Source organism: Glycine soja, chromosome 7 (genome assembly GCF_004193775.1).
Source record: "Glycine soja cultivar W05 chromosome 7, ASM419377v2, whole genome shotgun sequence".
In the NCBI taxonomy this organism is placed as follows: domain Eukaryota; kingdom Viridiplantae; phylum Streptophyta; class Magnoliopsida; order Fabales; family Fabaceae; genus Glycine; species Glycine soja.
In genome coordinates, this window is record NC_041008.1 from 290,480 (window position 1) to 315,171 (window position 24,692).

The 24,692-nt window shown below is 34.9% G+C and overlaps 3 protein-coding genes across 4 annotated transcripts; 1 reads left to right on the top strand and 2 right to left on the bottom strand.

Annotated features, from left to right (window-relative positions):
* Positions 1 to 1,119: 1,119 nt before the first annotated feature.
* Positions 1,120 to 7,762, bottom strand: LOC114417890. Of its 2 annotated transcripts, XM_028382939.1 has the most exons (9): positions 4,846 to 5,144; positions 4,588 to 4,777; positions 4,455 to 4,517; positions 4,234 to 4,373; positions 3,728 to 3,765; positions 3,600 to 3,645; positions 2,843 to 3,007; positions 2,325 to 2,508; positions 1,120 to 1,645 (listed from the first exon to the last, which is right to left on the bottom strand). In XM_028382939.1, exons 1-8 carry the CDS (start codon positions 4,946 to 4,948, stop codon positions 2,333 to 2,335), a joined length of 921 nt encoding a protein of 306 aa, XP_028238740.1. In that variant the 5' UTR covers positions 4,949 to 5,144; the 3' UTR covers positions 1,120 to 1,645; positions 2,325 to 2,332. The 2 variants fall into 2 exon arrangements, 1 of the variants encoding a protein (XP_028238740.1); XR_003667957.1 differs by lacking the exons at positions 1,120 to 1,645; positions 2,325 to 2,508; positions 2,843 to 3,007; ... (2 more) ...; positions 4,234 to 4,373; positions 4,455 to 4,517 and having other exon boundaries at positions 4,587 to 4,777; positions 4,846 to 7,762.
* Positions 7,763 to 8,699: 937 nt separating this feature from the next.
* On the bottom strand, positions 8,700 to 14,440 carry LOC114417891 (coatomer subunit beta-1-like). Its single transcript, XM_028382941.1, has 4 exons — positions 12,289 to 14,440; positions 11,507 to 12,019; positions 9,762 to 9,847; positions 8,700 to 9,275 (listed from the first exon to the last, which is right to left on the bottom strand). Exons 1-4 carry the CDS (start codon positions 14,335 to 14,337, stop codon positions 9,071 to 9,073), a joined length of 2,853 nt encoding a protein of 950 aa, XP_028238742.1. The 5' UTR covers positions 14,338 to 14,440; the 3' UTR covers positions 8,700 to 9,070.
* A 5,079-nt stretch (positions 14,441 to 19,519) lies between these two features.
* On the top strand, positions 19,520 to 23,148 carry LOC114417892 (protein MANNAN SYNTHESIS-RELATED 1-like). The gene is made up of 6 exons (XM_028382942.1): positions 19,520 to 19,959; positions 20,429 to 20,561; positions 20,673 to 20,743; positions 21,185 to 21,270; positions 21,957 to 22,536; positions 22,627 to 23,148. Exons 1-6 carry the CDS (start codon positions 19,858 to 19,860, stop codon positions 22,903 to 22,905), a joined length of 1,251 nt encoding a protein of 416 aa, XP_028238743.1. The 5' UTR covers positions 19,520 to 19,857; the 3' UTR covers positions 22,906 to 23,148.
* The last annotated feature ends 1,544 nt before the right edge of the window (positions 23,149 to 24,692 follow it).

The window sequence follows — 24,692 nt, forward strand, 5'->3', positions numbered from 1 at the left end:
GCATTGGGCAGTGGAGAATTGGTTCGTTAATATTTATTTTGGGCCTTGGATTTGCCCAAGGATGAGAATCGTGCGAGTTTCCCACATTAGACCCATTTGTTTTAATTCAAGCTTTAACCATAACCGAAAGGATATTTTAGGGCATACTTAAGTCCCAAATTTGACACATGCCAATCGCCATTTCAATAATTGTAGGGCACATGTGCACATACCTCTCAAGCAAGGCTGGTGGACCCTGCTGTCTCAACAAAGCATTTTTTTTCTTATGCTTTTAAAATACTAGTCCTGGATCCATCATAACTGACATACTCTTTCTTTAGCACTTTACTAAGAGATCATAACCAAAATTTTACACGAATTTAAAAGAGCAAAACCTTCCTCAATAAAATTTTAAATTGTCCCATGGATTTACATGATCTGGCCACTTTACCAACTATCAATGAGTGTACTTTTACTTTTATGGAGGGACATAAAAAGTACATTTCACATTTGTTTTCATGTCATTCCATATTTGATCTTACTCCTGTTTTGGATGCAAAAAAAATAAAAAAAATCCCCCCTCCCTATCTTCTTTTAAGATTTTTATGTCTAAGAAAAAAAAAACTATCAAAAGGTTTTTGCTACACCTTATTTTTTTCAAGTAAAGAATCCTTTCTTGGTCTCAGTTTAATGCTGTTTAAGATTCGCAACTTTTTCGTTTGGTCTTTAACATTTTTCAATGTGGAAATGTAAGTATGAGTATGAGGTGAAGGTTTATCCTATCCTGAAAGCTGAAGTGAGAGTATCCATCTGTCAGATAAATTTTTTTTTTTTTTTTTTTAATTCGACCTCTTTGAAGGGCAAGCTGATCAACGTAAGTGAATGCAGATTGCCTTGGCCTTAAACCTTTCTTTCATTCCATATATGTCATAGGAAAGCAGTGTAAGATGTTTCTTGACAGGACATTCAACAAGAAGTTAGTTACTTTCTATTCTGTGCTGTTGACTGTATTCACCTTTATCACGTGAATCTCAATTATCGCTCAAAGCAGACAGTGACTGAGAGAGAGAGAGAAGGGTCAATGCTCGTGTACTTCCTTCAAGCTAACTGTTGCAAAGTGCAAACATAAACCTTCTGAAATTCATAGGAAAAAAAGAGGATAGCATACAAAACTTAGAAGGATGGAAATAACAGTGACCTTCATTGTCACAGTATTACACTATATTTAATGTCTAACACAAATACAACCCTGAAAAAACATTCCTCAACATTTCTTCATCGTACGAAAATAAAGAGTAAAAATTGCATGTTTTTTCCTTTATGCAGTGCTAAATATTGGACCTACAATTCTTCACTGGCATATAATAATACCAAAGCAAGGTTGATAGAGAATTGGTTATGGAAAAAGCTTAAATCTAGTAGGAATATGTTTTAAGAAACTTGTCTTTTTGTGACTGAGGATTCAGTGGAACAGTCAGCCATAGTGCCATACCAAACGATCCTTGGACGTTACTGCTAATGCTGCCATAATCGTGCAATCTTGGGACCCTTCTTTAAAGCTGACACCGCGCTTGGCCCGTATTGCCAAAAGCAGTGTCCCTCTCCCTCTAACTCCAAGTATCCCATTATGACTGAAATGCACTCACTTTCCACCGACAATCCTGACCTTAAAAATAAGACAAGAAGGAAAAAAGTCATTTCACCATTTAGGCATTTAAATTTGAGAAAAAAAGGCTTTAAATTTTACACCATATGTTTGTGTTACAGGTTCATGTGAATCACGTTCGACCCTCGAGGTTTCTTAATACAATTGTAAAGCATTCAAAAGTCATCTATCAGCTGAGTTTTTAATTCATATATTAGCTCATTTTAACTTTAGGCTTCAACTCAAGCCAGACATAAAAAATGTATTCTAGCTTGTAACTACAACGTTATTGTTGAGGAAAGGGAAATGCAATTTTCTTCTACTCGACATCACATGTGAGGTTGTACTATTCTTGGATGTTACAGAAAAAAAAAAAACAGTGTTTCAACCTAAATATTTAATGTCCATAAAGTACAAACTATCTTGAGTTTGAATGAAGATGTTAAACATTGCTTTGCCGAGAATGTTGCAGTCACTTCTCATTTCACCTTATCTTACAACCAAACGTGTAACATAATGTTCAACATATTATTCTCTCAACTAGCTCTACCCTGGGTTCGTCTGTACAGAAACAGCAAACATGGACACGGAGTCATATGTCCCTCATATATGCATTAGAAACTTGTCTGTCCACACATCATTGATATGTGCAAAACTGTTAACAAAAGAGTCGTTTAACTTTATCTAAGGGAGGACTAACCACTTTCTTCATTGATCTTCTTGTAATGATGTGTAATCCTTCACCATTAAAATCTCCCCACATAACTTACGTGGGACTTGCTCCAACTTTGTCCCCTCTTGCCATGCTTGCCCTACTGAAACCCCAGGTCCTAGATAGCGAACATACACAACAATTTGATCGTTGAAAGGATAAGGATGTTTAACTGCAAAAACAAAAGCCAATTAAATATTAAATGAAACTGGGGCGTGCCAAGACTTTGAATAATAACATCACCACCCCGCTTGGCTTCTGGTGTATATTACAGGGTAAACCAACGAAGAAATACAATATATAACAAGAAAAGAGTCACCAAGAAAATAATGCCACAAGATACACCATGCAGACATCTATCACTAGGTTAAATTTTAACATCTAGAAGTCAATATAAATACTTTAAACTATCTAACGTGTACTTACAGTTGTAAGTATTAAGATTATCCCCTTATGAAAGAAATAAAATAGCACTTAACTTTATCAGAATAAAAATAAGACCCTACCTGGTCTTGGAAAGCCTAATGGGAGCTCTTTGATATCATGTAGTCCATCCCCAAATTCATATGCTAAATCACATGGCTGCTCAGTTGACATCACTTCCTTAAGTTCTCTCACCGTAAAGTACAAGGGAGCAAAGGAGTCAGCAAATGCAGTCAAAACTGATCCACCTAGGAGGTTGTGAAATTCATAAAATATGTAATGTAATTAATGTTAATAGTAAGGACAATCGAATTTAAGCTTCATACAATGAACCACAATGCAGCCATAGAAGAAAAAAAAGGAAAAAACCAAGCCAAGCATCACAAATGAATTCATCAAAGATCCTTGATTAAACCACAATTATACAACATCTTGAAGGAAAACCAGCAAGATTATACAACCTCTTCAATCTTCTTCTATGATTCTATACAAATTATTGAAGCATTAGGACTCAGAAACCAACACTTGATGAATTAAAGATGGACCACTAAACAGGTAAAGGTGTAAAACTAATTATGACAGTGTGCATTATTTGACTTTCTCACAATATTGCAGGAATTTGGAAAGGTATTCAAGACAAGCAAATATTCAGTTACATTTTTCTTTTGCCTACATGCTGTTATATAATTGGACTTTAAAGTGGCATTCACAATCATAGTAACAATGCAACCTGGAAATATAAGGTGCAACACCATTTAAGATTGATGGGTATTTTTCACTAAAATGAGTAATTGTGTAAAGGTATCCATGCATTTCTCTGCCAAAAATTAAGAAACTTACTAATGATTCGTCCATATGCTTGCCCATCCTTGCCAGTAAATATAGCCTTAAAAAGTAGCAAAGGTTTAACTCTTCAAAATGTACTAACTGTACAAGAGGCAAAAGCAAAACCGAAATGGTGAATTTACCTTTCTAAAGGAATTGATCCAGGAAATTGACATTGGTCCTATGTAACAAAGTTGAATATTAATATAGTTTAAAAAATTTAAGCATGCTAACAGTGAGAAGCTAATACACATGAAAAGAAACCATGACAAATATTTTCGACACACAAGACACATTGAGGTACACATCGGCAGAAGTGTTGGAACAGGAAGCCATGAAAGAAGGCAGGTGAAGTTTGCAGGGAAATATGCATTTCCTAATTCAAATGAAAGGTCGTTTCGAATCCAGTAAAGGGAAAATATAATATACATATATAAGAAAAGGGAAGACATTTTGAACACTGGGATTCAAGTGTGCAATGGTATTAGGGAGCAAAATTGGTCATAAATTACTGGTCCATTCCTTGACGTGGAGGTCAGCAAAGAATGGGAGGCAGTAGGAAACAGAATGCATTGATTGTGTAGTGTTAAACTTGACAGTGACTAATACCAACAACACATTCACAACAATGATGAATGAGTTCTCTAACCTCCACTTGATGTGCAGTTATAACATTCAAGCATGATACCATCGTTGGTGGAGCTAGACAGCAAGGTAGATGCACTTTTCTTTACTAACTTGGGATCATCGAATCGTGTACCAGCAATCTGCCAAGCAATTGATACAAGTCTGCACAAAAATTGGCAGCGTGAGTGTTCGATAAGATGAATGCGGAAGAATTAGAAAAAAGAGAAAGGAAAAATAAAATACCTAGGTTTCAACAATCGGAGAAGTCGATGTCGCCTTTCCTGAGGAATATCTTCAATTTTTTTCCTGAAGAAGGAGAGTGAGTGAAGTGGCATTGCATTGAAAGAGTTGTAGGAAGCATAATAGATAGTGATACCATAGGTATGCAGCGGGATTATAGGAAGATGGGTCGAAAGGGATTAAGTCCTTAGGAGGATCAAGAAACGTCACCACATCCTGCTCATCCAAGTAAGCCTTGTTACCGCTCGGAAGCATTTCAAAGGGCTTATCATCCCAGGCAGAAACATTCAATTCAATGCTCCCACCATTTCTGTACATTCCCAAACCTACAAAACACAATCCAAATTATTTAATTCAAGTCATGTAGCGCAGCAATGCCAAGTGACGCACGCACCTCTCAGCCCTGGATGCATTTGCCGGCAAAAGGAACGACGAGTTGGACGCCACGACCATCTCGGTGGTGTCAGTGTGAGTGTCGTCGCCGCCATCATCGCCATCACTTGATAACAGAGTCAAAACGCTGCGTCTCGTCTGGAGTGGATAAATAAAAACGTAGCAAAACGAGGTGTCGTTTAGCTATGCAAGAAAAACGACATATTATTACTTCTTAAGTTGCTTTTAGGTGAAGAAATGCTTCTTCGAAGGCGTGTTTGACGTCCGCATTCCTTTCCCCAGAGAAGTATACATCAGAAGAGAATAGAAAGAAACTTGTATATAATTTTCCTTGAGAGGCATTTATTCACGATAAGTCTTTTCTTTTGTTGAAAAAGATAATAAATATCAAAGTCGGAGTCATTTTTATTAAAAATAACTAATGTGATAACATGTAAGTAACACTTGTAAATGATCTGTATTTTTCTACACTCACACATTAAGTTTCATCCTGCCAAGCATTATAGAGCAGCTAGAGTCAAGCGAAACTGATGACTGACTTGTTTTATTTTACTAATCAAGTCTGCCTGTTTAATGCTACTAGCCTTCCTCTGCTTCGGCTGAAACATAGACCTAATCTTGTTCTCCAAACTCTGCGCCCTATATTTCATATGCTTGTCAACCTTAGCATCATTTTCTATTGACAAACAATAATTCTTGACATAGGCCCTGTAAATTGGTATAATACCTTCCACCAAATGCTTGCATACATTTTCCCTCAAGATCTCATCGGATATTACCCAATTAGATTGCTTCTTGTACCTTTCATCAAAAGCTAGATTGAAGGCATTTAGTCTCTTTGCCAAGTCTTGGCTTGTCACACTTACACTGGAGGGTGAAAGTATGTCCCTTGGAACTACAAGAATAGATAGAAGCTTTCCCCAGCTGTTCCTCAAATAAAGTGCTGCATAATAGTCCTTATATTGCTCGTGTGCTCTTAACCAAGAATCTCCCATCATATTTCCAAGCACAGTACCCCTCAAATTGCAGAAATGACAGTGATTATTCATCATAAAAAGGTAGGACAATGTGATATCTTCATAGGCCTTTGACCACGTATCCAAATTTACTGCAACCTCCTTAATTGCATTATATATTTGGCATAAAACAATACCCTCTTCGTACGCTTCCTTTCTCCAGCTAAGATGTATTCCCAAAACCTGTGTCAAATGTGGCCTATAGTCATCCCCAAGCAGCTGATTGCAGTAATCAGTTACAAAGCTTACCAGCTTGGGAATGCTGCCATCAGGGGGAGGAGAAGTTGGTCTTTGCAACTTCACTTGCGCTGGAAGTTGCCAGAATATCTCACTGGTGCCATTGACTACTTTTTTTATAAGATCCTCAGTCACAGTTCTAATTTCTTTACAAGCTTTCACACTGAAAAGCTGGTTGAATTTTAGCCTCAGACCATTTAAGACCTTGAATATGGACAGCAGGTTCAACAACTTGAGGGGATCATTTTTCCTATCGGTGATAATCTTTCCAAATCGAATAAAAGAAAGAATTCCTGATTCCATGGCAATCTTTGCAAAACACCCCATCCATGCTTCTGGACCGATTTTCTCAAAGACAATAGCCGAGAGCCTGCACTCAGTCTCGAGCAGTTGCTTCACAACCAACTCCAAATGGCAGCCCCATTGGTCTATGTAGCTCTCCATACACTGTACAGCCTCAAATTCAGCTGTTGGAATCTCAAGGTAACTCAAATCTAAAGTATTCAAGCTTCGACGAGCATTCATACCTCGAACTTCAACATAGATAGATTGACACTTGTCTAGCCTGCCATTAGCATGTAATCTCTCAGTGATGGCATGCAACTTCCCTGCTAAAGAACTTGTCAATGGCAAAGCTTGTCTGGCAATACTGGCTTGCTGGCCAATGTGTGATGTCAATGAAACCAAAGGAAGAGGCATGGAGTTTGCTATGAGAAGCCTCTGGAACTCAAGTTCTAGTTTGTCAAAAGCAGTGCTAAGAAGGCCTCCATCAAGGCGAGCACTTTCCTCCTTGACCTGCAATTCTTGCAATATTCTCAAAGATTTCTTCACATTCAACAGGTAAAGCTCATTGGTGATTGGTTTGTCCTGTAAGAACTCAAAAACGTCCTTCAACCAGCCAACTGTTAACCTGCAATTATCAGTGAGAAGCTTCAGTGCTTCCTCAAGCTTCTTTGTGTCTGACACATAGGTGTAAAGATCAGAAGAGGGGTCTGTTAAGAGAGAATGCTCCAACTGATGAACAGAGTCAGAAACTTTGAGGAGTGCAGCAGCAGAACATAGAACACTGTCTATACCGTGGTCAATGTTGACAAATGAGCACTTCTGCTTTGAGATGGGTCTAAGGGAAGCTTGTAAGGACAGATATCTCTGGTTAAGTAGCTCCAACCTTGATCCAGATTCATCTAGTGCAGAGGAAATGGCACTTGATGTTTCCAAACTAGTTGTCAAGCACTTTCTGGCTGCTTCAAGACTCTCCATATCAATGGCAAATCAAGTGCTGATTCGAAATGATTACTAGTTTGGCTTTTAGATTGCATCCAGATTATTACAATTACTGACACATGAGGTTTGGTCCAATGAAAAAGATAATATTTGTTGGTTTCTTGTTTATCGCCCCACTCACATTCCTTCACCAAACTCAACAAATAAAGTAAAAAGGGGGATAACTTCACTTATAATACAAACATCTCAGTAATGTAATGTCAACCACCAGGCGGTAGAACTTCCTTGAATTAGGGTACCATAACATAACCATATGCACAACTAATTTCTCACGCCATTCTTTATTATTCTTCAATCCTAGCTTCCTTGTTTAATTCGACGACCAAGACCTGCTAGTCTTACTTCAACTGCCTCAACAATCAACCAAAAAATTACAAAGATAGTCTCGTTTTTGCTGCACGCAATTCCTATCGTTGATTTTACGCGCCTTTAATTTGTCTTGAAGCAGATGTCGCAATGAAAAGGCAAACAATTCACCTAGTTGTTGTTGTTATTTTACTACATGTACACTCGTTTCATTCATTAACGAAGCCAACTCAGGCGAGATCAAAAGGTTTTACAAAAAATAATTGAACTTCTAAAAATAACTTACGATTTAGATTTATAATAATTTCTAAATTGTATTAGTAGTTCTTAATTATTTTTTTAATTTTAAATGAAGTTTATCAAAATAATTTATTTATTTGTTTATTTCAATAAATCTTACTATTAAAATTTTATTAAATGATCAATTATTGCTTATTCAAGCACATCCTTAAAAGGTTTTGTTGTAATTTTTTCATGTTTTTTATTAAATATTGTAATTTTTTTCAAGCATAGAAAGTCAACATCTGTATCATCCAAACAAGTATGATATTAAGCTATATCCCATTTTCTCATCTTCATTCCCTCTCAACATCTTCCACAACAACGAAACAAAGCACAATAAAATCGCATGCTATGAAGGATTGCGCAATTGCAGATTTGTGCTTCATAAACTCCAGAGACGAAACTTCACCTACTACAGGACTGCGTGAAACAGGCATATCCCTCGAACTCTTGTTTCTTTAGAGCAAGTGCTTATCAACTTCTATAAGTAACTTTTTCAACTTAAATTGGCAAATTTAAGCTTTAACTATCACTCGTACTATGGTACATTTCTGTACAATGGGGTCTTTCGAAGTTTTAAAAGTGTGATCAAGGAGGGGGGCAATGTTAAAATAACTAATGATATATGAACAAAATATTTTTGAAAACAACAAAAAAGGAACCACTGGGAAAGAAGGGAAACCACGAACCTAAAATTATAAATTATTAATGATAGCTAAGGCACAAATCATTCACGTGACAACTACCATTTATCATTAATGATTATTATCCTAAGACACGCGAACATATGTATGCAAGGCCAACCAGAACAAATAGTCACTAGATTGATTCTCATATCAATAGACGGTGTCCCTCCCCATGTGTAGAAAAATAAAAGATGGGTAATAACTAATAAGGATTTTTCTTAAGCAATATCCAAGGAAAGAATACAGACAAAATTGGAAATTCAAAAGGGAAAAAAAAATTAATACTAACAAGCGGGCTGCCACCAAAAGCCGCAGAATTTGAAGCAATAACCAAGCTTGAAGTTAGCCGCCACAAGAAGCTACACAAAGTTGATATAAGCGAAGAAACATCAGAGAAAACGGGCATTTACTCCTATTAAGCGGCTCCCTTCTGTTTCAAAGTTATCTTATCCCCAAGACTGAGGGCAATTCCCTGAGTTTTACTTCTTATTCTGATGTATCCACTCAACTTACCATCTGATTGCTTTTCAATGCTCACATTCACCAAAGCATCTTCCCCAAAAACACTCTTAGCATAAAGGTTTGCAGCAAGGAATCCACAATCCCCTTCCAATGCCGATCTAAACAAACAACAACCAAAACCCCATAAAATCAAGATATAACAATGTTTTATGTCCATACATTAATGATTAGTAAGTAACATGAAATGTTGAAATAATATTCTCTTTTATTTCTACAATTTATTAGAATGATGTTTCATGTGACAAAAAACAATAACAAGCAAAGTTAAGACTCAGAAGTGAAGAAGCAGACAAGTGGTGCAACAAAATGAAGATGCAGACAAGACCAGCATTTGAAAAAACTTTTCCTGTCTCAAACTATCAAATGCCACAAACACTATTTTTATAAGATATTTTATTTATAAAATTTAAAAAACATTTTTCTTAGAAAAGCAAAAGCAAACAGGTCTTTAAATCCATGTAGTAGATGCTCAGAAACACACATGCAATAACTGCCAGAAATTTGCATGTTTGGGTGTGCTACAGAGAATTTCTTGTGTAAAATTAGCGTCCACAACAGAACCTGAGCAGAGACAGATAACTTACGGTGGAGTCAGGCACTTCATATTTGTAGACTTGATAATGTGGTTCAGGAAGTCCCTCTCATCTTGTAATACTGTATTTACGGCAACCTAAAACATAAAAATCATTTTAATAAACGAATCAGAGATATCAGCCAGTTAATGCAGAAATGTATTGCCTGACTCAAGAATCCCTATCACAGTTGTGCTTCTGTGATAACTTCACCAATGCACGGATGTGCCAATTTTGGCATCATATCAATATATATATCCAGAAACATGAATGATATGGGTGCAGCAATAATGCACGATTATTGGTGTTTTCTCTGATGCATTTTAGCAGGATATGGTTTGACCCAAGACAACACAAAGCCAATCCTGCATTCACACAGATGATACCAGCCTGTGCAGAAAACTCCCAAAATTACAGTGAGCATTGCTCAAATCTGTGTGATTTAGTCATTGTGGGATAAATTGCATAACTGTTATCCCAAGTACGCCACAAAATGACCATCCCCCAGTCAGGTCAAGACATATCCAAATTGGATATTTCCAACCATATGAAAACTCACCTATTTTTTACTTCCTACTTACAAATTTTAGGCAGCTTCTGAAACTTCCTTCTACATCTCCTTTTGTTTAGACAGTTACAGTTTGTTAGCCTGCTTTAATGTGTTTCTTTTAATATTTTGTTTTTATTAAGACTTTCTTGTAAATTTGTTTTTTAGATACAATATTTTATTTTTCAAACTTCGACTTCCGATATCCTTGCACTTCAGCAAGTCTGTCTTTGAGAAAATAGTTTTATGGTGTTATTAAGTAGATATGTTTCACTACAGCTTGAAGTTATTATGATACCAGATATATTTTATTAATATAATATACCCTGTCATATCAATATCAATTTAGACTAAGTTTAATAAATTATCCTTATCATACAGTGGGACATTCAACATAGGTGATAATCCAAAGAGCAGAATCACAAGTTATAGCTACCATACAAGCTAAGAAACTATAGAAGATTCAATGTATGGTGCCTAACTAAAATGAAATGAAAATCCTCCCAGATCTATCTCCCCATTCGCACCCAAAGAGAGATGTACAGTAGAACCAACAGCATATAAAGTACTTCATTTGTTATCAGTTACCACTTCTCACTTCTCTGGCTAATTCATATTAATATGGAACATAATGAAAAGGTCAAACATCCGTTTGAGAAAATAATATAACTACTCTGCATGTTAACATTTCAGAACAGTGACAGGATGGGGGATCAAATCTAGACATTCTTACAAAGTAACCAAATTCTTCACCAACACCTAGGAGCGATATCAATTGTGGCATATATCCCTATTAAGTACCATCTTATTATTACCAAGGTAGTAAGCCATCTTTCATAAGTTAATAAAGAACGTTAACCTAATTACAACAACATCAATAACCATGAAATGTGTTACTATAAATACATGAACTTCAAAGCCAAAATAGCATTATGTCAACCATCAAGATATCAATGCATATATTGGAGACAAAATGCTATTAAAAAACAAATTCCAAATCATAACTTTTATGAGCTCATAGTTAATAAAAACACCAAGGGCTCATTAAAAGAGCACACCATAACTCTAAATGCTAAAGTAACTAATAAAAATTTGTCCCGTAATTTTTTTAATGAAAGTGGAGTTGCTTTGAGCAAGAAAAGATAGCACCATATTTTTTTACCTTTTGATTAAAAACATAGCCAATGGGAGAAAGAGGAAAGAGACATACCTTGTTTTCCCACTCAAACTCAGCCCACATAGTTCTGAATGCCACATCGGCACAAGATGCAGGAGAAATGTAGTCCATGATGTCAATATGGATATCATTTAGAACAATAACTGTTCTCTCAAGAACATTAGAAGATGTCTCATAGACTATGTTACCAAATATAACTCCTGTTTCAGTTGATGAAACCTTAATGTTGGCTTTAATTTGTTTGCTTGATTCTGGAGCAAGCGTATAGTTTTGTGGACGCTCAACAAGTTTGAGATCACCCATGGTTGCTAACTCCAAACATAAATTCTGAAGAGTTTCCTTGGTTCGGTTGATGACAGTAACATCAAGGACAATGTCATAGTGATGCACTGTGACATATGCTTCAGCATAAACAGGATCACTGAATCCAGTGAGCTGAAGAATGCGATTGAGCTTATTTGCATCATCTGCATCCTTTGTAAACTCCCCAGTAGCACGTTTGAGATCGTCTTGAACCTCATCTTCCAGCTCAAGTTGGCTCATACCCTGAAGAATTCAGAAGAAAAGAATCCACATATTGACCATTAGAAGAAACACCAGAAGAGCTAGTGTACTTAAACAGATGCTGATTGTTACAAAATTTATAAGCCACTGGCAGGAATTACACACATGAACCATTTTAACATCATAATTCAAGCAATACATGTAAATACAACAAAGTTCACATCATGCAAAAAGAAGAACTTGAGAAATATAATCAAACAACAATTCAGTTATACCCTCACAAAAAGAGTATATAAATTCAGTTATCATACCTTCCTGCTCTTCAGATGGTAAAAATCAATAAGATCATCAGGCTGTGCATTAGAAATTTGAGCCTTAGCTTTAATCTCCTCAGTCTCACGACGCTGCTTATCTGCAAGCATTTTCACAAAGCTCTGTCTGCAAGATTGCAGCCATATCTTCCTTATTTCATCACCAGTATTGCACAACAATCTAATGCAGAGGACAATCCTGTCATAAGAATCATTATCAATTGGATGTGGAAGAATTGAAGATTGACCCAGCTGCAGCATTGAAACAATGATCAACAAGGCCTGTGTAGTTGCCTTGTTAACTTCGGCTTTTGAAGTCTGAACCTCTTCCAACCTTAACACAAGTTTTGTCAGTGTACATGCAACTACAGCCCCAAGAAAGAAATCACCTGAAAGAATGAGTGATCTCAAGTTCCCAATTGAGGACAGAGAACCCTGTACAAGGGTGGGTGGTGACATGGCAGTTTCCAGAGCAGCACTCTGGGTGGCATAGGTCCCATCTGCAAGAATAGCAGGCCTCCTAGAAGACACAGTGGTTGAGTTCACCTGCTGTATGGGTTTCGATGCCTCCTGACCGTCTCCTTCCTCAGTAACAGTATAAAACGGGAGGTCACCAAGACACTGCTTAATGGTTGCAATGCCACTCTCAACCTCCGAAAGTGACAGGCAATACTCACCAATTATCCAGAGCGCACATGAGCACACCCTCGCAGCACGGATTTGGTAGAAAGTATCCAAAAGCCTGGTGATGATAGAAATCCGCAACTTGGGGTTGGTCTCGATGATCTCGCGCACAAAAACAACCACATCCATGGCAGAAGCCACATTGGTATCCCCCAAGAAGTCCATCAACAGATGCACGACAGTGCTAGCCACCTCCGGGAACTTAATGGCACAAGTATGAATAGCCTGCACCAGCATCTGCCTGTACTCCCCATTCTTCTCATGCTCCCCACTCTGAGTTTTGACAACCTCTTTCTTGAGCATCATAACAACCTCATCAATGTTCCTGGGAGTTATGAGCTCGAGAGCAATATCAAGAGTCTTCCGCCTAATATCATGATTGGGAGTGGAAAGTGCCCGAAGGACATCCATGACCATCTCCACCATGATTTCCCTACTGGAAGTCTTGAGCTCATTCAAACGATCAAGCACAATGAGTTTAACATTGTTATCACTCTGAGAAAGTAAAAGCTGACAGTAAGTACTAGCAGCAGCCCTAATGGCAGTGGGTGCAGAAGAGAGTGACACAAGGGTGCTAGCACATTCATAAATAACAGCAGTGGAAGGAGCATTCAAAAGGGATATAATGATCTTAATGTACTTCCCCTTCTCCCCCTTATTGCTCCTACAAACCTTCCTAATCAGCTCCAACACCACCATCTGAAGCTGTTCACCCCAGTCAATAATTCTATCGATATTCGTAAACAGATAATTGATGGCGCGATCCTGCGCGCAAGAAAAGAGCATAAGAAAGGCATTGCGCTTACTAGAAGGATCCTGCTCGGTGGACAAGAACTTGTCCACGATCTCCGGCGCGCTGTCGAGGAGCTGCTCACCCTGGGGGAGCTTGTAGACGGACATGACGGCGAGGACGGCGTTGCGGCGAACGAAGGGGTGGCGGTGTTCGAGGTTGGCGAGAATGGAGGGAATGAGAGGCTCGATGATCTCGGACTCGTTGAGGCGGCAGAGGAAACGGAGAGTGACGCCGCGGATGTACTCGTTGGGGTGCTGGAGGTTGTTACGGAGGTTCTGGCAGATGAGGATCATCTCAGGGAGGACCTTGCCGCGCGAATCGGTCTTGTCGATGATCTCGAGATAGAGGAGGAGGAGCTTCTGGATGGTGTGGTCCTCGGAGGGGAGCACGTAGCGGATAATGGTGATGAAGAGCTGCGGAATGGTCTCGCCGTTCAGGAGGATCATGATGGCCTTCTTGAGCGCGTCGATCTTCGCAGCGACGTCGTTTCCTTCCAGGGCCTCCTTGATCTCATTGGCCAGCGCCGGCGTGCCCTTGTCGAAGTGGACCACCAGAGTGCACGACTTCTCCATCTCTGAGACCAGATCTGATCTTGCCAATTCTGAATCACACACAAGCAGAAGCAGATCTCTGGGATCTGAGTAGAACACCAAAACAATATCCTTGCTGAATTTCAGTTTTTAACACCATCCGTTCCACTTCCACTGACTCGTTGGGCTTTCATACTCTGAATCTTATCCCTGACTCCATTGGGCCGCCAATTGGTGTCTTAGGGGAGTTGCTATTCTCACACCCTACATTTTGAAAATAATATGAAAAGACTATCCTACCCTACCTTCAGTGTTCCTCGCATAAAGGCATGGTGAATGCCTCCATATACCTGCCACTTGAGGAGATGATAATCACCCTTGCTAATGTGTCTTGTCTATTAAATTTACTTGTCACAAGCATTGCATTGGACCGTGCATCATCCACCGATAAGGATGATGCAAAATTGATATTGAATACAAAGAGGTAGAGCAAGCTATGAGAGCCAGACCTCAGGTACAGTCGAGCTGAGGTGGCTACAAACCCTTTATCACAAATATGTCGCTTTTGGATTCTTCTTGTGGCCTGCCAGAGCATATTTGTTCTATAATTTAAACTACTTTACATTGTTAATTACTATTGTGAAGTATAAATAATTGATTGAATATCCAAGTTTTTATTATATTGCATAAAATAATTACTAATTAATAATATAAAGTTATTATACTTTATCATACATGATTAATATTCAAATAAAGTAAATTTTTGCTTTCTGTTCAAATGTTTAAGTTTTTTCCATCCATATTAAATATAATAACATGTTTATAAATCAACTTATTTACAATTTCAATTAATTACCTTAATCACATATTTATTAATTATATTATTTATTTTAAATATACATTTTAAAATAATCCTACTTTAAAAGAAATGTCATAATTATCTTAATTAATTCAATTAGAGTTTATACTTGTTTTAATTACCTTAACTGTTATCAAGGGTACTATAAGTAAAAAAGGGATTATCAAGGAAATGACACATCATTAGTGAGTAACCTAATACAAATATACATGATACGTCAACATTCATTTATTTATAATGGTCAACGTTTAAGTTTGGATTTGAGACCAAGATTGTGTGATTGATTAAAAAAGAGAATAAAATGCACAAATAATTTTAAAGAGAGATCAAAATCAAAAATGAAAAACAATTAGGAGGACAAAAAAATATAATTTTACATTGAAAAACTAATTATGAGGAAGCTGACAATAAACTAAGGAATGAGACAATTAAATGAAAGGGGAAAAAACATAGAAGTGATAAAAAAAATAGAAACCTCTAGAGAAAATGTAAAAAGAAAAAAGAAAAGGAAGAGAAATGGGGTGATTATTCAAAAGAACATATAAAAAAAATAACGACATTGAAGAAATGAGAGGAGAGGCCAAATATAAAATCAAATTTAAAAATATAAAGAAATCAATTAAAATTATAAAAAAATACTCATAATGAATATAAGGATGATTGTGAAAATATGATAAATAAAAAGATAAAAAAAATTCAAATTTTGCATGTAAATTAATTTGTATGTAAACATCTTGATGTTGCCAGAAATACTATTCTTTGTAGCATTGCTCCAAAAATTGACACGTGATAATTTATTTTTACAAAAAATTATACTTTGTATACAAAATAAATATAGATAGATATAGATATATATTAGATATAAATATAGATTGGTTGTCTTTTTATTTAAAAAACAATAAATTTCTCTCTCGATACAAACAAACAGCAACGGCTAATTGTTACACGTGTCATTTGTTAATATCATGCGTTATAATAACATATGTCATTATTTTCATAAACATATATATATATATATATTTCAAAAACTACTATTACCAAGTGTATTTTGAATCAAAATAAAGTGATTTTGAAAGATGAATTTTAGCTACAACTATACATTTTATTATTTTTATAATTTATAAAAGATGGATGTAAACATAAATTTTTGAAAAAATGTTAGGGTTACACTCTCTAATATATTATTTTGAACACATTCTTTCTTATTGATTGATATTTATTAAAAATTACAAAATTTAATAAGTCTCATTTTATTTAATGATTATCTCTCCAACATAATTTTATAATTTTCAATGCATTTAAATCAATAAAAGAAAATGTGTTGCTGGCACTCCTCAATATGCATCATCCATCCTCATCAAGTCAAGTTATGTAGAACTTGATAAGGTTTCTTGAATTCTTAGCTAACTTTACGACTCCTCCATTATGTCTTCTCTAGCGTTAACCATTTAAATCATATACATTCTTGGTATAATATACTTTTACAAATACCTATTAAGATTTAACCATTTTATCGTGCCATTGTACATGCCAAATAATCAGATGATGTAGTAAAATTCTATTAGATATTTGTCTAAAATGATCATTTAGTCTGTTGGAAAACATTATAATTGGTTTCACCGGCCAAAACAAGTAACTCAATCAATAATATTATAAGTTTTGTCACCAAATGCACAAGAAACAATGATGATCTTACCACCCTAGTGTATAACAACTTTTAAATCTCCAATATATGGCACAAACAAGCGATCACCAACAAGCAAGCCATCAAAGTCAAGAAGTTTAACATATTACCAATATAAGATATTATATATCCATTATCCCGACTCACCCTCAACCTTAAAATAAAGTTCATAAAAGCCCATGAAAGTAACTAATTTCTTATCCCTTATAAAAAAAGCACCAATGTAATTAATTTATGTATCTCTCACAAGTTCCATGTAAAAATAAAATCATCAATATTTGTTCCTTTTCTTCCTCTTTATTTTGTTTATCTTCTTACAACCACATGTACACTTTAAAAATAATAATTATATATACAATCACATATACACTTTAAAAAATGACATTTCTATTTATAATGAAACACTTCCAATGTAATAGAATGGTTTATAAGTTTAATGGATATGCATCGTTAATATAAAAAATTATAGTGCCAACTAATAGAAACAATATTTCATAAAACTTTTAAAATAATTATTACATAAGTCAATAAAATTATCATATATAATTATTTATAATTTAATGATAATGTAAAAAATCATTAGATGCTTTACATTCAATACTTTATTTAAAAAAAAAAATACTGTATTTCTTTTATACTTGGGATTGGATCCCCTGAGGCCATATAAATAATACCGAAGGAGTAGAGTAGGGACAGCCATTGTATTTTGATCCTACTATAGGTGTTTCTCTATTCACATTAATAGAAATAGAAGGACTGATGAGCTACTACTTCTCTTTCTTAAGCCATTATTTTTATTCTTTTTTTTACATAAATATAAAAATTGCTATCACCGATTCACCATGAATAATCATCACAACTTAGACTGTGTACAAAATAACTAGCGTTAATTGAGCAGAGTAGAATAAGATATCATATGGGTAAAAAAATACATGTTTGATTCTTGTTAATTATTTGTTTGAGGTAGGAAAAATTTAAATTCTATATAAGTGTGCTTTGAGTTGAAAGTCTTTCTCTTCTATATAGTGGGACACCATTTAATTTTTTTTTTGTTTTAAAATAAAAAGGTACGCATAGTTGGAGAATTATTTTTTTGTAAGAAAAACGTCATTCTTTCCTCTGAATTTAACACGAAAAGAAAAAATGGTGGGACTTTGAAAACAATATAAAGACGTAGTTTAGACCGAGGATTTAGCGGGAGGCTTTAAAGCCATTTTTTGAGGCGGATTAGTCGGGATATCGGATATCCAATTCCTCTCATTCGATTTATTTGACTTATAAACATTATCAATTTTTAATCACATCTAAGGACTTTGTTTGATGAGGACATATAACTAATAGAAAATATTGAATACTGAATGCAACTCTTGTTGACCTCTCAAACCCCTACCCAGTTTTAATTATATTTTTATTAAATTTTCTCATTACAAATAATATTAAAAAAATATTTTCCGGATAATTAAATTACAATAATTTCTTCTCTTCAAAGTAAAATAATTGACTCTTTATTGATCATAGTAGTATAAAGTAATGGAAACGTTTGAGTTCAACTCTGGACTAATTTTTACAATATGATGGGTTTAAACTTACAAAAGTTAGGCAACCCACAATACTAAGAAGAGAGAGGAATTCCGTGTTTGTTCTTCGTCTCATCGTGTGCAAAATCCGTCAGACTATAACCACAATCACAATATTATGAGAGGGATTAATATCTGGTTTAGTGGGATGGAGATACCTATAGCAAGACAAAAAAAAAAAAAAAACTTATAAAAATTTGTTATAGAAATAAATAGTCTAAGAACTCTCAATGAAAATCGTTATACTTATAGTGTGAAACAAATCTTTTGAAAAAATTACGATACTAATTGAAACGAAAACGATCAATAGGTTCTCAAGAATCTCAGTTCTCGCACTAATTGAATCCGTCTAATATTGAGTTACGATTTCAATCTTTGTTTTATTTGGATAAATTAGTGATTTTGTATATATCCTGTTTTTTTTCTTCTTCTGAATTTTGTATATATCTTGGTTAACAGGGTCAGTGCGACTTTTATAAAAATTCAGAAATTTAATATTCTATATAATATTTTTAGGTTTTTAATACATCAATTGTTATTTTATCTTTTAAATGTATTTTGATATTTATTATAAATCTCTAAAAAAATGTGTGCTTAAATTATCTTATTTAAAAAATAGTTCTCTAGTTTTAATGAGTAATATTTTAGACTGACAAGGAAATAAAAAGTATTTATTATTTAGTAAACATTTATCATATAAAAATTTATAGCATTTACGTTATAAAATTATTAAATAAAACAAACTTCATATATATTCTTACATAAATATTTAAGATATTAATTAAGAAGAAAGAAATCCCAGTAATCCACGTTTGGAAAATATTAATTTTGATTGGGTATGATATTTTTATTAGATGGAATTGTACTTTTCAAACTTGATATTTTACAATGCGTGGCTGTTGGCTTCGGATCTCGAGCTCCAGCTGAATAACAATATACAATTACCTCATTTGTTGTTATTAACATCTCTGCGTTGGCATTGGGTTTTTAATATACAATACAATTTTTTAGAGACCTGTAATTAGCATCATGCTAAAGTAAGTCTAAAGATCTTAATTAAATGTGTGTGTTTCTCTGCATAGAGATCTTATTTAACCTTCTGTGGTAAGATTAGTAGAGTAAGAAAGCATGTGTCTTGTGTAGAAATATAATTATTTTTAATCTACAGGAGTATGGATGGTGTTAGAGCAGCCACTGAAGGATGAAACTAATGATCCTTAAATTAAGCATTGGTTACCAAACGTGGGTTTAAATACTAGCAAGTGTTGATAGGAAATGCGACGTAAGATTTTAGTATTGTCAGGGGTAGTGTCGGTGATGAAGTAACTAGAATAAATATAGTTACAACATCAACTTCCATGTTCTTCATGTTTCACTTCTGCTTTAAGTTTGTGGCTTTCTACTTTCTCTTTCTAGAGTAGGACTAAACTCATACACTGATCATGGGAGTGGATTTAAGACAAGTGGTGGCGGGTGTCCTCACCCTCACAATGTTCGTCATGCTTATACACATGATCAAAAGAGACCATTTTGATGCTGTTGATGTAAGAATTACTCTCTCCTCCCTCTTCACTTCATTTTGTTTCCTACTCTAAACAATTTCCCAGGGATCTATCTTCTGTATGTATTGCTTGTAGAGATCATAGATCCTTAATTCACAATTCATATATTTAAGGAAATAAATAAATAAATCTGTAGCCAAATCTACCCAAATTGATTAATCAAGCTTGGACTTGGTAGACAGGCAAATTGCAAACTCACATTTATCTGCCTTCTGTCTTCTCCTATTCTCTCTCTCTCTCTCTCTCTACCTGATTTTCTTAGCAACCCAAATTCAGAATCCATCTTTTTTTATGCCTTCAAGGTCACCCTGCCTTCCTCACAACGTTTATTTATTTATTGTCCAAAAAAAGAGAGAAGAAAAAAACAAAGGTAGAATCATTTCAATTCAATACATGTCAGTCCAAGTGCTTTTCCAATGAATTTATTTCACTTTGACTTTTTGTTTTACAGGATAAACTTCCTGGAACGGAGGATGTCAGCTTTGAAAGTACAAACTTTGATACTACTCATGTTAGAAAGAACATCGGGATTTGGAAGGGAGATGGTGATGAGTTAAAACCATGTTGGCTTAAGCCATCTGAAGGTAAAATTTGATTCTAAAGACTTACAAATTGTCAAGGAAGGAACTTATATCAGTTACATTTGCTCACTCTTTTTGTCCGTATTAATTAATATTTTTGGCAATGTCTGGCAGATAACGTGGATCAGACTGAGGGGTTTGTTACCTTTTCTTTAACCAATGGCCCGGAGTACCATATATCTCAGGTAACTGATCCAACTATTGTGCTTGTCTCATTGAAGAGGTCCTTATTTATTACTTGCAGCTATTTTTTCCTGTTGATGATTCCCTCTCCTCCTCACCAAAAGGAAATGAAACCATTTCTGTAGATAATCCCTTCTGGCTTGCTTGCTGACTTTAATTTATCAGTGCTCTCAATATGTTGTTTAATCTACTTACCATCTATAACTTTTCCTTAATGCCCTAGTATTGACTATTGAGTTCCATTCTCCATTTTGACTTTTCTTATAATCACCCTTCCTTCCTTCTGCTGTTTGTTTCCAGCATCTTGATTGTTTCTTGTTAGTTCTCTATTATTGTCTCATAACTTCTGGTGAAGTTTGATCCTGAGATATGGCCCTTTCTTAATTCATAATTTCAATTATTATTTCTCACATTATGTTATTTTCTGGTAATTCCTTGTCCAGATAGCAGATGCAGTGCTTGTTGCTCGTAGTCTTGGGGCGACACTTGTCATCCCTGACATTAGAGGAAGCCAACCTGGTGACAAGAGGTTAGTAATTGTTTCTCCTATTTCAATCTCTGCTATAGTTGAAGAGATTGGGGGAGGGGGTAATTTTGCATCTTTTTTCAGGATAGTCATAATAGTTTTGCACTTTTGCTTGCTTGTTTTGCTTTCTACCGTGATTGATGCTCATCTTATCTTGTCAGCAACCAAGACATCGCTTGTTTTTCCTATTGGCTGCTGATGTAAACAATTGAGTCATCTTTGCTAAATAAGATCTTTTTTCTCCTTCTGTTTGATATATAATGCCAGTGTATTCCAATTCATTTTTCTCTAAATTACTGGCATTGCTTTAGAAACAGAAGTAATTGTCATGGGTGGGTGGTTTCAGTTTCTATTTTCTATAATCTGTATCTTTAGAAGCTTTGCTTCTTAATATCTGTGTCCTCCCAACCCTTCTTCTAACAGACACCACTCCAGGATGAGGCTAGAAAAGGCCAGCCAAGTTTGAAGTTAAAAACTGGGAAAATGACTCACGTTCTCTGCTTTTAAAAAATGGAAAACACTTTTCTGCATTGTTAGTATTGCAAGCTTGTTTTGGATGTAGTTTAATTTGAAAATGCTATATTCTGATGACATTGTTAAATAGCAGACAGTTGAACTTAATTTGAAATCAGTCTAATTTACTGTGTTTACAGATGCACTTGCATGTACCTAATATAGTTATGTCTCAGGAACTTTGAGGACATTTACGATGTCGATGTGTTCATGAAAAGCATGGAAGGAGTGGTCAGAGTGTTAAAGGATCTTCCTTCTCATGTATCATCACATAAAATTGCCGCCGTGAAGGTTCCTAATCGGGTTACAGAAGACTACATAGCTCAACATGTTGAACCTATTTATAGATCAAAGGGGAGTGTCAGGCTTGCTACTTATTTCCCTTCAATAAACATGAGAAAAGCAGGGGAAAAAAGTGATGCTGAATCTGTTGCATGCTTAGCAATGTATGGAAGCTTAGAGTTGCAGCAAGAAACGCATGACCTTGTTGACTCAATGGTTGAAAGACTTAGGACTTTAAGCCGAAAGTCAGATGGCCAATTTATAGCTGTGGATCTGAGGGTTGAGATGTTGGATAAGAAGGGTTGTCAAGGAAGGGATAGTGAAAAAGAGAAGAGCTGCTTCAATGCACAAGAGGTTGCAGTGTTTTTGAGGAAGATTGGTTTTGAAAAGGATACTACAATCTATGTGACACAATCAAGGTGGGATGAAAGCCTTGACTCTCTTAAAGATTTGTTCCCTAAAACGTATACAAAGGTGAGATATTTGTTCTAATTTCATCTTCCCATACACACATTTTATTTGTAGTAAGCATAAAATTTCTCATTTGCTCTGAAATTGTTGCAGGAATCCATCATTCCTGCAGATAAGAAGAAAAGGTACCTAGACTCTGAAGATTCTGAGTTGGAGAAAGTGATTGACTTTTATATTAGTTCTGAGAGTGATGTTTTCGTACCGGCAATATCAGGTCTATTTTATGCAAATGTAGCTGGTAAGAGAATCGGCTCGGGTAAATCCCAGATACTGGTTCCGGCCAATATTCCAGATTCATCTGCTTCTGCCTCCAGTTTCTTGTCCCATTATGTCTCCAAGAAAAACCACTTTGCCTATTCTTGTTACTGTTAGTTCGAAGTGAAGACATTCTTAGCATCCAGTGGGTAATGTTGTGTACCAATTGTACTGAATGATGCTTTCCAAAATGTACCCTTTCGGGAATTTCAGTGTTATGGCCTAAGGCCTCTTGTTTGAGTGTTCACCAAAAAATTCAAGTTACTGTGATTTGACATGTACACAGGGCTTTCTGAACGGATATTTAGTTTGTTAAATTATGGTTGCCCCCATATTTATTTTTCATAGCTGGTGAAACAATTGATAGTCCATTCATTGTTTCGGGGGACGTTTTTTTGTTTTTGTTTCAAAAAGCAAATAAACATGCGCAGTGTACCAAAAAGAGAAAGAGAAACAAGAGGTTTTTTATTTCCTTTTCCGAGGTTAGATTTTTTCTTAAGAAAGATTTAAACTCCTTTTGTTAAGTAGTATATGAAACTACTGCGTCATCATTCAGCTGGCAAGATGACAATGGTAGGTGATTGAAGTTCCATCTCAAAATTTTAACCTCAGTAAAGTTAATATTTCATCCGTCCCAAATTATAAAATTATTTTAAAAATTTATTTGTTTATTTTTATAAAATTATTTTCTAATTTTTAGATCATTAATTATTTTTTTCCTTACTTAAACATCCTTACTTCAAACATTAATGAAAAAAAATTAAGTAGATAGAAAAATAATTTTTTTAAAATAATAATACAAATAATTAACAAATTTAATATGATTAACTAAATTAACTATTTTTTCTTAAAGACGCAAATTAATTAAAAGAATTTTATAATAAAAAACAAAGGGAGTATATCATTATTTTCTTATTTTACCTTTTTCTTATTTTTCTCAAATAGAACACTAAGTGTGCATGCTTAATACATAAACAAACGAGGTTTTGTTATTCTGACTTGTGTTTAAAATTTGACATTTAAACTATTTGATTAGAGTAAATCATATTTTGGGGTTCAAAAGATATAAATATAATCACCTTAATTTTGTAAAAGAAGTCTAATAAGTGTCTTTTTAATATAAAAAAGTGATATTAATGGTCTTCCACCAAGTGTGTATATATATATATATATATGGACAATCATAAAAGATGTATCGACTTCTTTTATTTTAAAGTTCGTAAACGAAGAATTATTTTGTAGTCACTATTGAAATACTAAATTTATATTTACTATTCTTTTAAACTTTGGGATATTTCTTTATTATATACAACATTTGGTTTATTAAACACAGTAGAGAAACTTAAATGAATAAAATTATGAGTAATATCTTACAAAGGTAAAAATTAAAGCTAAGAATGAAAATAATTAGTGCTTGCAAATTTTTAGAACTGCCTAATTAAGCTCTTGTGGTTAAGTATCATTGACTGTGAAACACTACCAATAATAGCAACAAGCCAGCTGGTAGAGCGCATGACTTTTAACGTGATTGTGAGTTTGATTCTCAAAAACGGGTTCACTGAAGTTTCGTTTTTCAGAAATTTACTGTTTTCTACAAAGTTCTCCTTCATCTATTCGAACTTCATTTTCATTTAATAATCAATATAGGCAAATTATCTTCTGCTTCTCAAAGTTTCCTTTTTCTTTGAAAATTTTGACCCCCAAAATCTTTGAACAGATTACTATAATCGGACAATGTGAAAACCGAGTAGATGTGCTGCTTGCAAATCTGAGGAAATGTCCAGCCGATTGTGTGCTAGACTGCTAGCCACCATATTTTCCCTCAAACAATCCGGAGAGCTTTTCACTTTTCATTTGTTCAAAACGTGTTTGTCCAATTAGCAATTAAATATGAATTATGGAGC

What these genes read in the sequence shown, in the direction of transcription:
- LOC114417890 (XM_028382939.1), bottom strand. Translation starts at nt 4,948, where the DNA reads ATGGCGATGATGGCGGCGACGACACTCACACTGACACCACCGAGATGG. An exon ending in AATGCATCCAGGGCTGAGAG is followed by an intron (nt 4,778 to 4,845) that starts GTGCGTGCGTCA and finishes TGTGTTTTGTAG; the next exon opens with GTTTGGGAATGTACAGAAAT. An exon ending in GGATCAATTCCTTTAGAAAG is followed by an intron (nt 3,646 to 3,727) that starts GTAAATTCACCA and finishes CTACTTTTTAAG; the next exon opens with GCTATATTTACTGGCAAGGA.
- LOC114417891 (XM_028382941.1), bottom strand. Translation starts at nt 14,337, where the DNA reads ATGGAGAAGTCGTGCACTCTGGTGGTCCACTTCGACAAGGGCACGCCG. An exon ending in ACCATCTGAAGAGCAGGAAG is followed by an intron (nt 12,020 to 12,288) that starts GTATGATAACTG and finishes TGAATTCTTCAG; the next exon opens with GGTATGAGCCAACTTGAGCT. An exon ending in AGTTTGAGTGGGAAAACAAG is followed by an intron (nt 9,848 to 11,506) that starts GTATGTCTCTTT and finishes TTTATGTTTTAG; the next exon opens with GTTGCCGTAAATACAGTATT.
- LOC114417892 (XM_028382942.1), top strand. Translation starts at nt 19,858, where the DNA reads ATGGGAGTGGATTTAAGACAAGTGGTGGCGGGTGTCCTCACCCTCACA. An exon ending in CGGAGTACCATATATCTCAG is followed by an intron (nt 20,744 to 21,184) that starts GTAACTGATCCA and finishes TTCCTTGTCCAG; the next exon opens with ATAGCAGATGCAGTGCTTGT. An exon ending in TCCCTAAAACGTATACAAAG is followed by an intron (nt 22,537 to 22,626) that starts GTGAGATATTTG and finishes AAATTGTTGCAG; the next exon opens with GAATCCATCATTCCTGCAGA.